This window comes from Trachypithecus francoisi, unplaced genomic scaffold (assembly GCF_009764315.1).
Source record: "Trachypithecus francoisi isolate TF-2019V2 unplaced genomic scaffold, Tfra_2.0 Lachesis_group20, whole genome shotgun sequence".
NCBI classification, from domain to species: Eukaryota; Metazoa; Chordata; class Mammalia; order Primates; family Cercopithecidae; genus Trachypithecus; species Trachypithecus francoisi.
The window spans coordinates 37592357-37605383 of record NW_022681466.1 but is presented as its reverse complement, the minus strand read 5'-3'; the positions used below and the strand labels follow the sequence as shown (position 1 = coordinate 37605383).

Genomic DNA, 13027 nt, shown 5'->3' with positions numbered 1-13027 from the left:
CGGAGGTCACAGTGAGCCAAGATCAAGCCATTGCACTCAAGCCTGGGGGACAAGAGAGAGACTTCTCTCCAAAAAATTACGTCATAGTGGCATATCCTACTTTGCCCTTTGATACGCCCCTTTGGGAAGACCTTATGGAGAAGAGAACATTGCATGCTTTAAAAAAAAATTACAGCCTTTAATTTTATATATTTTATATATTATATATATTTTTATATAATTTTATTTATTTTATGTATTTTGATTTTATATATTTAAAGATATTGGATCTTGATGCAAGAAAACCAACTTTTAATTCAGTCTATTTATCTATTTATTGATTTTGAGACAGAGTCTCACTCTGTCGCCCAGGCTGGAGTACAGTGGCATGATCTTGGCACACTGCAACCTCCCCCTCCCAGGTTCAAGCCATTCTCCTGTTTCAGCCCCCAGAGTAGCTGGGATCACAGGCACGCACCACCACGCCTGGCTAACTTTTGTATTTATAGTAGATACAGGGTTTCACAATGTTGGCCAGGCTGGTCTTGAACTCTTGACCTCAGGTGATCTGCCCACCTTGGCCTCCCAAAGTGCTGGGATTACAGGCATAAGCCACCGTGCCTGGCCCACAATTTTATTTTTACTGAGCACCTACTATGTGCCATGCACTGGGTTAAGCCCTGGCAGGTTCAGAGATGTCCAACGGATGGCCCTCAGCTCTAAAGAGCATCTCAAGGCCATCTCAAGGGCATCCTTAGGGAGGCCTCCCTAGGGAGAGCCAGGGGCAGCAGACCATGCTCAGGGGCTTGCTCTGCCCAGTATGGCTCTGCCTGCTCTCATTCCAGGTGGGTGTGACGGTCAGCTTGCTGCAAGACATCAGCCTGGGGGGGGTCTCTCTTTCTCTCCTGTCTCTCCCTCACCTTCCACACTCCACCCCCTCCTCTGGCTGATTGAAAAGGTGCAAGGGGGAATCTGAGATTCTCTGCTGTTTGTTTTGGGTTCAATGGAATCTCATTTACACGTGTTAATTGCAACTAATTGGCACTAATTGGATGAACAGGAAACCCTCTGGGAGCACTCATACCTTTAATTTGTGGTAAATATCATTAATTAACATATGCTAATTAGAGCCAATTAACATTGATTAAGGATTGCCAGCTACTTGGAAAGTACAACTCTGTGTCCTCCTCCCTTGATTGTCTGAAGTCAGCACAAAATATGATACATGAAGTCTGAGGGGAGGAGAGGACAGCGCATGGAGTCAGGTGGTATCTCCCAGTGGAGGGCATCATGGCTCCAGCAGCCCTCACCCAAGCTGGGCACTTAGAGGATGGCACCACCCTCACCTTCCCCAGGGCAAAGGGGTCTGCCGGGGAAGAGCCCTGTGAGATTAGCACTTCTCAGGGAGTGTGAAGGAGCAGATGGTGGGAGGTTCTGGGTGCTGAGATGTTCTCCCTTTTGCCTGGCCCCCAGATGGCAGACAAGGCCAGGGTGGGTTGAAACAGGACTGGAGGTCAGCCGGTGGGGAGACTGGGGCCACTGAGAGCAAGGAATGTTTAGGACTCCTCCTCCAGAGATGAGGAGTGGTGAGATACCCACTGCCCATTGACCCAGTACCATCTGGCATGGGGTGTATGTGTGTGGCCAATGGGAGTGACCCTTTTTGGATCCCAGTGACATCTCTCATCACTCAGAAAGGCCACACAGATGAAGGAGGGCATGCCAGGAGGAGTCAGAGGAGTGTGTATGTGTGTGTGTGTACACAAAACCTCCTCCATCTGACATGGTTGTATGAATGGGGATATATCTCCTCCATCTGACACGAGGTGCATAGATGATAGGACCACCTCCGTCAGACATCTCTTTTGAGAGTTTTGAGATATTTTTTACTGAAGACTAGGGTATGGGTGTCAGTCAAAAAAAAAAAAAAAAATCACTTGCCTAGGAGCCAGAAGGCTTTTAGTTTCCACTTTCAGTTCTGTTACTAACTAGTTATGGGACCCTTGGGATTCATTTAAAAAATATATACATTGCTTTATTTTAGTCTAATTACAAAAGAAATAAATGCTTATTGCAGACCTCACCCTCTCCATGGCTTCCTTCTGTAATGGGCTTCTGAGGCCCCACCCTTCCTACCCTTCCTCTTCTCTAATATTCGCCTTGTCGTTTTGTGTTCAGTGTCCATCTTCATCAATGGGCTGTGAGTTTCCCGAAGACAGGGTTTAAGTCTGTCTTGTTCATTGTGCTATTTCACAGACACTAAAAATACTTATTGGCTAGGTGCAGTGGCTCATGCCTGTAATCTGAGCACTTTGGGAGGCCGAGGCGGGAGGATTGCTTGTGTCCAGGAGCTCAAGACCAGCCTGAGTGACATAGAGAGAACTTATCACTATAAAAAATAAAAAATCAGCTGGGTGCAGTGGTGCATACCTGTGGTCCCAGCTACTCGGGAGGCTGAGGTGGGAGGATCACTTGAGCCTGGGAGGTCAAGGCTGCAGTGAACTGAGATCATGTCACTGCACTCCAGCTTGGGCAACAGTGAGACCTTGTCTTCATAAAATTAAAAATAAATAAAAATAAAAATATTTGTTGTGCAAATGAATGAATGAACACATAAAACAAAAACCATCTGTAATTTCTACCACCACAGAGAAAAATGACATTTGGCATTTGGGATATGTGTGTGTATGAGTTTGTGTATATGTATATAAATATCTATATATAAAACATGTTATATGTAAAGCATACACCCCCCCCTACACACACACAGCTGTCCCAAAAGGCTTAATGTAGTTTTTGCTTTAATAACTTCAAAAGCGGCCAGGCATGGTGGCTCATGCCTGTAATCCCAGCACTTTGGGAGGCCGAGGCGGGCGGATCACAAGGTCAGGAGATTGAGACCTCAGTGAAACCTCGTCTCTACTAAAAATACAAAAAATTAGGCAGGCGCGGTGGTGGGCGCGTGTAGTTCCAGCTACTCAGGAGGCTGAGGCAGGAGAATGGCGTGAACCCGGGAGGTGGAGCTTGCAGTGAGCCGAGATTGCTCCGTCTCAAAAAATAAATAAATAAAATAAAACAAAAATAAATAAATAACTTCAAAAGTGTAAATGCTACAAACTTTTAAGAACAAAAAAATCATCTAAAACCTTAATCATTTCAATTTATTATACACTTAGCATTGCACCCTCCAGAAAGGCTGAACTTGTTTACAGTTCCGTTAGTACTGGATGAGAATGTGGGCTCCTCGGATTCCAGCCAGCCCTGGGCCACTGCTTCTCTCTTTGAGCCACCAGGTAAGTCATTAAGTCCTTTTACTCATCTGCGGAATGGGGCCAGTGACATCAGCACTACTTAACCCTCCCGGCCTCTCATGTGGGAGAATGGGGGTGATTTTGTGACCCAGAGACAGGAGTGTTTGTTCTTGCAGAGACTTGCTCCCAGATTTGAGCTGCTGGCACTGATGAAAAGGGATGGGGGCCTGGGTGGGACAGAACTGGGAGAAACCTCACCTCCAAGAGAACCTCTATGGGTAGATCTTCATTGACCTAACTCAGAGAAATAGGGCTTCCCTGGAAGGGTTTGGGGTTCAGGACCAGGCAAATCATAAAGGCTGGAAAAGTCCCCCCATCGCACCACACAGGGTAAAGTGAGTTAAGATCCTCTGCTGTGGGACAGGCCCTCTTTTAAATTCTTTCATGTATTCATTCCTTTAATCTTCTCACAACCCAATGATGCAGGTTACTAGTATTACCCCATTTTGCAGACAAGGAAACTGAGGCTCAGACAGGCTAATTACCATGCCCTAGGTCACACAGCCACCAAGTGGCAGGGCTTCGATGTGGATGGAAGTTTAGAGCCCGTGCTGCCTGCACCCTCCCTTCCACCCACCTCTGGCTTGAGGAAGCTGTGGCTCCTGGGGTGGAAGCCCCAAGGCGGGGAACTCCCTGCCCTGCCTAGGTCCCAGCAGCACTGCTGCCTGAGTCCAAGTGGACCTCCGTTCCCAGCTCCTCCCCCATGGAAATCTGAGGTCTGAGGGAGAGCTACTGGCGAGGTTCACAGCAGCTTAATTACCAAAGTGATTTTAATTTGTTTTTGTTAATTGAAATCTCATTAAGCAAGTAATTTACTCCAACACAGCTTAGGAGTCCACAGTTCCACGGGTGAGGAGGCTAAAGGGGTTTTTAGAATTTGCCTTCATCTGGGGACTGTGCCTCTTACCTGATCCTGTGACCTGTGTGCCTTTGAGTGTGTGTGCACATGCGTTTCCCACAGAAGGGTCCCCCCAGGGGACCAGGAGCACCCTTTCTCCTTCTTTGCCCATGCCCCCCTGCCCCACCACCATAGAGCTCTAGAACTTCCTTGCCTTGCCCTGTTCCTTGGAGTGATGAGGAAAAAATGAACCTGAGCTGTCCCTCTGTAGGTGTGCGACATGTGGTGCAGACACAAACAGATACCATTTCATATTCACTTATTTTCTTGCCAAGTGCTGTTCTAGGCACCAAAGGTGCTGGGAGAAAAATGGGTCTTCACTTCCTATAGTAAATAGCTCCTTTGCCCCAAATGGCCTTGGGGACAGGGGCCATCCAGGAAAGAGGCAGTTTCTGGGCTGGCTTGTCCCCCATCTCAGCCTATACAAGTGCCTCTACCTCTCAAGATCATGTCGTGGCCACTTCTCCAAAGAGCTTTCATTCCCTGCATCCTCCAGATGCACTGCCTTTCTCCTCGGTGTGTTTCTACCGCACTGTGTTGGTCCCCGCTCTGGATTCATTCTTCTGTGTACCAGAGAGACGTGCTTCTCTTGCTAGCTGGACTTAAGCACCATGAAGCAGAGATCTTGCTTTATTTATCCAACTTGAGATGCAGAAGACAGAAATTCTTCCAAACCTGTGCCTTACAGGTACTGTTCAACTATCGTGCAGCAAATGAATGGATGAGTTATGTCCTGCCCCTCCTTCACAATGCAGCTGAAATGACACTTTTTGGGCAGGGGACGGCGACGCACAACTAAGATTTGTAAACACTGTTTTTTAAAATTGTGGTAGAATACACATAACATAAAATTTACCATTTTCCACCATTTTAAAGAGTTCAGTTCAGTGGCATTAAGTGCATTCACATTGCTACGCAACTATCACCAATGTCCATCTCCAGAGCTTTCTCATCATCCCAAATTGAAACACTGTACTCGTTAAGCAGTAAGTCCCTATCTTTCCTCCCCCAGCTTCTGGCAACCACCTTTTTCCTTCTTTCTCCATGAATTTCAGTTGTCTTGTACTTCATGGAAGTGGAATTCTGCCACTTTAAACCTTTTGTGTCTAGCTTAGTTCTGAAATGGCACTTTTTTTTTTGAGATGGAGTTTCTCTTTTGTTACCCAGGCTGGAGTGCAGTGGCGAGGTCTTGGCTCACTGCAACCTCCACCTCCCGGGTTCGAGTGATTCTCCTGCCTCAGCCTCCTGAGTAGCTGGGATTACAGGCACCCACCACCATGCCCAGCTAATTTTTTGTATTTTTAGTAGAGACGGGGTTTTGCCATGTTGGGCAGGCTGGTCTCAAACTCCCTGACCTCGTGATCTACTGCCCCTGGCCTCCCAAAGTGTTGGGATTACAGGCTTGAGCCACTGTGCCCGGCTAGCACTTTTAAAGGGAGGTCTTTTTTGAACTCTAGACTCTGTCAGTTCACCTGTCACATGTTCCTGGGTACCCTTCCATTACTCTCTCATGCAGCACAAGTCCTTGCCATTGTCTTCCTTCCCCAGTTGTAATCTCCAATAGGGCAGAGCACACTTGGTCACTTGGTTTCTTCCAGGCTGGGGTCCTGGCTTAGATGTGATGGTTTTCAACAGGGTGTTTCACAGTGGTGCCACCACAGGTATTTGGGGAGGCCATTTTTTTTTTTTTTTAATTGAGACAGGGTCTCGCTCTGGAGTGCAGTGACAAGAACACAGCTCACTGCAGCCTTGACCTCCTGAACTCAAGGGGATCCTCCTGATTCAGCCTCCTGAGTAGCTGGGACTACAGGTGCACACCACCATGCCCGGCTAATTGGTTTGCTATTATTATCATTATTTGTAGAAATGGAGTCTCACCATGTTGCCCAGGCTGGTCTCAAACTCCTGGGCTCAAGCAACAGGAAGGCCAATTCTTCACTGAACGGGACTGTATGGGCCATTTAGCATTCCTGGCCTTGCTTATTCAGTGCCTGTAGCATGCCCCAAATAATTGTAACAACCCAAACATACCCTCCACATCTTTCGACCTTCCCTGGGTGGGGTGGGAGTTTGAAACTAGTGCAATCACCTGTACGCTGCCTGGCACATAGTAGGGGCTCAGTGAGTGCGTGTTGAAAGGGTGACTGAGAGTGTGTATGAGCCATGCCCCTGACCTGGCTGGTGTTTCTCTGAGAGATGGGCACATGTGCACGTGAGGCTGCGGCACGTGCTGCTCCTCTGGCCTGTGCCCCTGGGTGTACTGTGCCAGTCGAGGATTCTGAGTCCTGCTGTAGACCAGGACCCTACTTCTCTGGAGTTCTGTCTGCATTGGGTGTCCGCATTTTTTGTCTCTCCTCATGGCCCCTGGCTGCCTCCTCCCTTTGCCCCTGACTATGGCCACTTGGTAGATTTCCAGGCCTGACATTTCAAACATGCAATGCCATATGTATTGCCACTCTCAGGTAATTATCACGTAAAATTAAGCTAGTCTTGTACATGAAACCAGCAATTAGCCAGGGATTGAAGGTCAGGGAGAGCTCGTTTATAGAGTCACTAACAAAATGTTAAGTGGAAGTGTGTGTCAGATGGGCCAGGAGGCTGGATTAGCCGGGGTCGCAGCGGTGGGACTGGAGAGCTGGTGGAGACTCCTAGCTCTGTAGTACTGGGCACAGCAGGAGGAGCTGGGGATTTACAGCTCACACTTTTCTCTTCCAGCTCTCAGTCTGGGGCTTGGCTTTGAAGGGAAGGTTGCTAAGCCTCCTAAATCCTGATGCACACCAATGTCGTTTCCCCACTCATCTGGAAACCTGGTGGGTCCTGCCCAAACACCTGTCAGTTCCACCTCCTGCTTGGCTGCCACCATGCCAACATTTTCCACTCAAGCCTTTCAGCTCTGCTTTGGGCACCTGAAGACAGAGTGAATCATCTTTCAAGAGTCAGAAACTTTGCACATGCCTTTCCCTCTGGTGAGAATGCTTTTCCCTTTCTCCCAACTGCCTTATCATCAGCCTGCAAAATATTTATTTCTGTTCCTAAAATCTCAGATATCACTTCTCCAGGAGCTTTCCCAGATGCCTCACTTTATTCCAGAAGGAGCTATCACCACTTTTGCCTGGCAAGTCCGTTTTCACGGTTACACTTATACGTTATGGCAATTTATTGGTGATTTGTCTGTCTCCTCTATCAACAGTGAATTACTCGTCTATCCCTGGAAACCTGGAACTGCTCAATAAATGTTTGTGGTGTGAATATACATATTATTCTCTTCTGCCCTTTGTTTTTTTTTACATACCCTTCAAGGCCCTGCTCGGGTGTCACCTCCTTTGTGTAGCTTTCCTGGATTCACTTCCCTGGTAGAATTAATCATGCCTTCTGCATTCCCATGGCACTTTGTGTGTGATTTCATTACAACTTGCCAAATTGCCTCCTATTTCCTTATCGGTCTATCTGGGGTTACCACATTGCACAACTCCAGGGGACACAATTTACATTAAATCAAGCAATGCAGAGATGGCACCTGTATTTGCCCACTAGGCAGTGATCTTCTGCAGAGCAAAGACCCTGTGACTTTACTAATACCCGGCATATAATGTGCTTTTCTTGTCCACGTTAGTGTCCATTTAGAATAGGTATGCAATAAACATGCAATGAACATATGTTTAATTATTCAACAGGGACAGGAGGTTCCGTGGAGAGAGCTCTAGAGTTGGAGTCTGGGAATGTGGGTTCCAGTTCTACATTGCTGTGCAGCCTTAGGTGAACCACTCCACTTCTCTGGTTCTTATCCTTTAAAATCAAGTCATATATGCTGAAGTGCCTAGGACAAAGTAGGTGTTCAATGCATGTCAGTTTCCCCCTTTTCTTCATTTGTGAAATTAGGAATTTTAATATTCCTTGTATTTTTTTTTTTTTTTGAGATAGAGTCTCGCTCTGTCACCCATGCTGGGGTACAGTGGTGCAATCTTGGCTCACTGCAATCTCCGCCTCCTGGGTTCACGCCATTCTCCTGCCTCAGCCTCTCGAGTAGCTGGGACTACAGGCACCTGCCACCATGCTCCGCTAATTTTTGTATTTTTAGTAGAGACAGGATTTCACCATTTTGGCCAGGCTGGTCTTGAACTCCTGACCTCCAGATCTGCCCACCTCGGCTTCCTGAAGTGCTGGGATTACAAGGGTGAGCCACCATGCCCGGCCTATTCCTTGTATTCTTGTAGAATGATGAGGTCTCAGGATTGGAAGGAGTTTTGAAAGGGATGTGGCCTAACCCTTAGCATCTTTGGGAGGTGGTCATCCAGTTCTGGTTCGTGCATCTCTGGTGATGAACTACTTCCTCACAAAATAGGCTATTCCACCTTCAGGCAGCTCTGCCTTGAAAAGAGCTCTATTGTCAGACTCTTGGCTTCCCAGGATCTCTACCATACGGACCAGTTTTGTATCATGAGGCTAGTCCCATTGCCTCAGATGATGGTCATAGACAGCGATCTGCTCTAGGCTCAAAGATGCCAGTTCTGTGGCCATTCCTTATGTGACTTGATTAAAAACCCAGTCACCATCTTGGCTACCCTCCTCTGAGTTTGCCCCACTTTGTCCAAAGCCCTCTTAAGATGGAGCACCAGAAAAGGATAGGACTCTCACCTTCCTTTTCTAGAATGTGTGGTTTGTTTTGTTTTGTTTTGTTTTGTTTTTTTCCTGAGACAGAGTTTCACTCTTCTCACCCAGGCTGGAGTGCAATGGCGCTATCTCGGCTCACTACAACTTCTACCTGCTGGGTTCAAGCGATTATCCTGCCTCAGCCTCCCTAGTAGCTGGGACTATAGGCATGCATCACTATGCCCAGCTAATTTTGTATTTTTAGTAGAGACAAGGTTTCACCATGTTGGCCAGAGTGGTCTCAAACTCCTGACCTCAGAAAATCTGCCCGCCTCAGCCTCCCAAAGTGCTGGGATTACAGGTATGAGCCACCATGCCTGGCCAGAACGTGTGCTTTTATTAATGGAACCTAGGATTATGTTGTTGGAATCTATGTATCTTTTTTTCTTTCTTTCCTTCCTTCCTCCCTTCCTCCCTTCCTCCCTTCCTCCCTTTCTCCCTTTCTCCCTTTCTCCCTTTCTCCCTTTCTCCCTTTCTCCCTTTCTCCCTTTCTCCCTTTCTCCCTTTCTCCCTTTCTCTCTTTCTCTCTTTCTTTCTTTCTTTCTTTCTAGAACGAGTCTCACTCTGCTGCCCAGGCTGGCATGCAGTGGCACAATCTGGGCTCACTGCAACCTCTGCCTCCCAGGTTCAAGTGATTCTCATGCCTCAGCCTCCCAAGTAGCTGGGATTACTGGAGCGTACCACCATGCCTGGCTAATTTTTGTATTTTTAGTAGAAGAGTTTCGTCATGTTGGCCGGGCTGGTCACGAACTCATGACCTCAAATGACCCACCCACCTTGGCCTCCCAAAGTCCTGGGATTACAGGTGTGAGCCACTGCACTGGCCTTTATCTCTTTCAATCCTAACAAACATTTCACCATAAGGAGGCAAAGTGCATGAGCAGAATTTCTTTTAAATTTTATTTCACATTTTACAAGTCTGCATTAAAAAAGCAAAACAAAAACAAAAACCCAACATATGCAAAGTCCAAAAGCCAATGACAAATTAGGGGAAAAATATTTGCAACTCATACCATAGGCAAAGAGCTAATTTCTTTAATGGACAAAAAAAAAAAAAAAAAAAAATCCACAGCTCAGTGTGAAAAAGATCCACAATTTAGTAAAAATATGAGCAAAGGATATAAGAAAGTTGACAGGAAAGGGCCTGAAATTGCTTTGTTTGTTTCAGACAGTCTTGCTCTGTTTCCCAGGTTGGAGTACAGTGGCATGATCATGGCTAACTGCAGCCTTGTCCTCCCAGGCTCCAGGGATTCTCCTGCATCAGCCTCCTGAGGCGACTACAGGCGCACACCACCACGCCCGGCTAATTTTTGTACTTATTTTTTGTAGAGATGGGGACTCCCTAAGTTGCTCAGGCTGGTCTCTAACTCCTGGGCTCCATCGATCCTTCCGCCTCTGCCTTCCAAATTGCAGAGATTACAGACATGAGTCACTATGCCCAGCCTTGAAATTGCTCTCAAATAGATGAGAAGATGCTTAACCTCACTCATCATAAGAGAAATGCAAATTAAAATCACGGTTGTTTTTCACCTGTCACCTTGGCAAAGATAAAAATATTTGATAACATTTTGTTGGTAAAGGTGTGGGAAAATAGGCATTTTCATACACTGCGAGGGTAAATTGATAGACTCTGTCTTGGCGGGATGGAGATTTGACTTTATCTATTACATTTTAAAAATGCACAGATGCTTTGATTCAGCTATTTCACCTGTAGGAATGTATCCTGAAGATGTACTCACACGTTCACAATAGATGTCATGTTCCATGAGGGCAGGGACTTCTGCCTGTTTTGTTTACTGTTCTATCTCCAGCACCTGGAATGCTGCCCAGCACATAGTAGGTGCTCAATAAATGTCTGAATGAATGACTAAGCAAAATGACATATGTTCAATATTTTTCATTGCAACATTTTTAGTAAGAGCAAAAGAGCAGAAATAATGCAAATGTCCCATTATTATGGAGGAGTATACTGCTGTGAAAAAGACCAGGATAACCCTCCATGTACTGATGTGTAAGGATCTCCAAGGTATATTACATGAGAAAACCAAGGTGCAGAAAAACGTATGTAATAACAATGCAGCTGGGTATTTGCTTGTCTAAACACAGAAGGTCTCTGGAAGGAAGCTCTCAAACTGGCCACTGTACTTGCTTTTAGGCAGAACGAACTGGGGGCCTGGAACATGCGGTGAGAGATAGCTTAATTTTTCAGCATATTTGCATATATATATATTTTTTTTTTTTGAGGCGGAGTTTGGTCTTATTGCCCAGGCTGGAGTGCAATGGCATGATCTTGGCTCACTGCAGCCTCTGCCTCCCGGGTTCAAGCAATTCTCCTGCCTCAGCCTCTGTGTAGCTATGATTACAGGCTCCCACCGCCACTCCCAGCTAATTTTGTATGCTTTTAGTAGAGACGGGGTTTCGCCATGTTGGCCAGTCTGGTCTGGAACTCTTGGCCTCATGTGATCTGCCCACCTTGGTCTCCCAAAGTGCTGGGATTACAGGTGTGAGCCGCCACACCTGGCCATTTGCTTATATTTCATTTAGATTTTAGACACTGTGAATGTATTACATTTATTTATTTATTTATGAGGCAGAGTCTCCCTCTGTCGCCCAGGCCAGAGTGCAGTGGCACAATCTGGGCTCATTGCAACCTCTGCCTCCTAGATTCAAGCGATGCTCCTGCCTCAGCCTCCTAAGTAGCTGGGACTATGGACTCACACCACCATGCCTGGCTGATTTTTGTATGTTTAGTAGAGACAAGGTTTTACCATGTTGGCTAAGCTGGTCTCAAACTCCTGGCCTTAGGTGATCTGCCTGCGTTGGTCTCCCAAAGTGCTGGGATTACAGACATGAGGCACCGCACCCGGCCTTGTTTAAATAAATACAATTCAGAATTTTAAAATAGCTGGGTTCAGGAATTAATCCTTTGCTTTTGAAGTGTACATTCGTATACACGTGTGTCTGTACATGGTTTTTTTTGAGGCAGGGTCTTGCTCTGTCACCCAGGTGGAAGTGCAGTGGCACGATCATGGCTCACTGCAGCCTCGACCTCCTGGGCTCAAGTGATCCTCATTTTTTGTAGAGATAAGGTCTCACATGTTCCTAGGCTGGTCTCAAATTGGGCTCAAGCAATGCCCCCACCTCAGCCTCCCAAAGTGCTGGGATTATAGGTGTGAGCCACTGGGTCTGCCACGTCTGCACATTTCTGAAGACGTACATGTCATGTATGTGTGCATGCATGTATATTTCCAATCTATTACTTTGTTCACAACTGCAGATTAGTTTGGACGAAATAAAACAGGTCCCAAGGATTTCCCCTGTTCAACAATCTTTGATGGCTCCCTCTTATCTATAAAATCCAAACTCTTAGTCCAGCATCTCAAGATCTTCTGTCATCTGACCCTAACCTACCTCCCACCACTCCCTTCACACAGTTTTGCCACAGACAAATGGAGCTACTTGCTCTCCCTGTGTCCACCCACCAATGTCCTGTCCTATGTCTTGAACTGTGCTCTTTAGATAACCAAGAACCCCTTCACTTGCATTACTGCATTAAATCATACCCACTCTTCCAGACCCATCAGGAGCCTCTTTCTCCAGGAGGGCTACCATGATGTCCCCAGTGGGAAATAGACTCTCATTTTTCATCTGCATTTCTCTTACAGCATTCAGGTTTTTTCAGCCTTGTAATGAAAGCTGTTTCCACACCTGATCACTGTTCTCCTAAGCTATTGGAAGGAAGGCAGGGTCCAAGCTTGATTCCTATTTGCATGGTTCTCAGAGCCCAGTAAATGCCGGGCACATAGTAGGTGGTTGAGAAATACTGAAGGAATGGATATGCCTGTGTCTAGGTGGTGGTGATGAGTCTGCCTGTTCTTTGTGTAGTCTGAGCCATCACTATCGTGTTCGTCATCGCTGGGGAAAAGGCTTTTTCATACCTCACTGCACCCGGCCCTATGTGGGGCCTTCTGTAGAGCAGCTCCGCGTGAGCCACCACAGCCCCTGCATACCCACCAGCCTGGCTGCAGAAGAGGGGCCCAGACGTGACCAGACGGTGAGGCAGCCACATTCCAGACGGATGAGGCACGCCTGGGAGGTCACGTGTCTGGCTCACAACCCACCTGCAGGCACTCAAGCTTTACCGACCCTTGAGCTGCCCTGGGGTTCGAATCCTCACTCTCCTGTGAGT

At 46.8% G+C, this 13027-nt stretch overlaps 1 protein-coding gene across 5 annotated transcripts in view; it reads left to right on the top strand.

The window, feature by feature from the left end:
- LOC117067359 (translation initiation factor IF-2-like) overlaps positions 1-7448 on the top strand; it is a 30163-nt gene extending 22715 nt beyond the window's left edge. For 4 of the 5 annotated variants that reach the window (XR_004430712.1, XR_004430711.1, XM_033183809.1 and 1 more), the window contains 2 exons: positions 3156-3272; positions 6904-7448. Coding sequence is in view for 3 of the 5 variants with exons in the window: in XM_033183809.1 (XP_033039700.1) it covers positions 3156-3272; positions 6904-6959 (173 nt within the window). In the remaining 2 variants the exon portion in view is untranslated. Of the gene's footprint in view, positions 1-3155; positions 3273-4684; positions 4910-6903 lie in introns of all 5 variants that reach the window. The other variant, XM_033183808.1, reaches the window with a different exon arrangement.
- The last annotated feature ends 5579 nt before the right edge of the window (positions 7449-13027 follow it).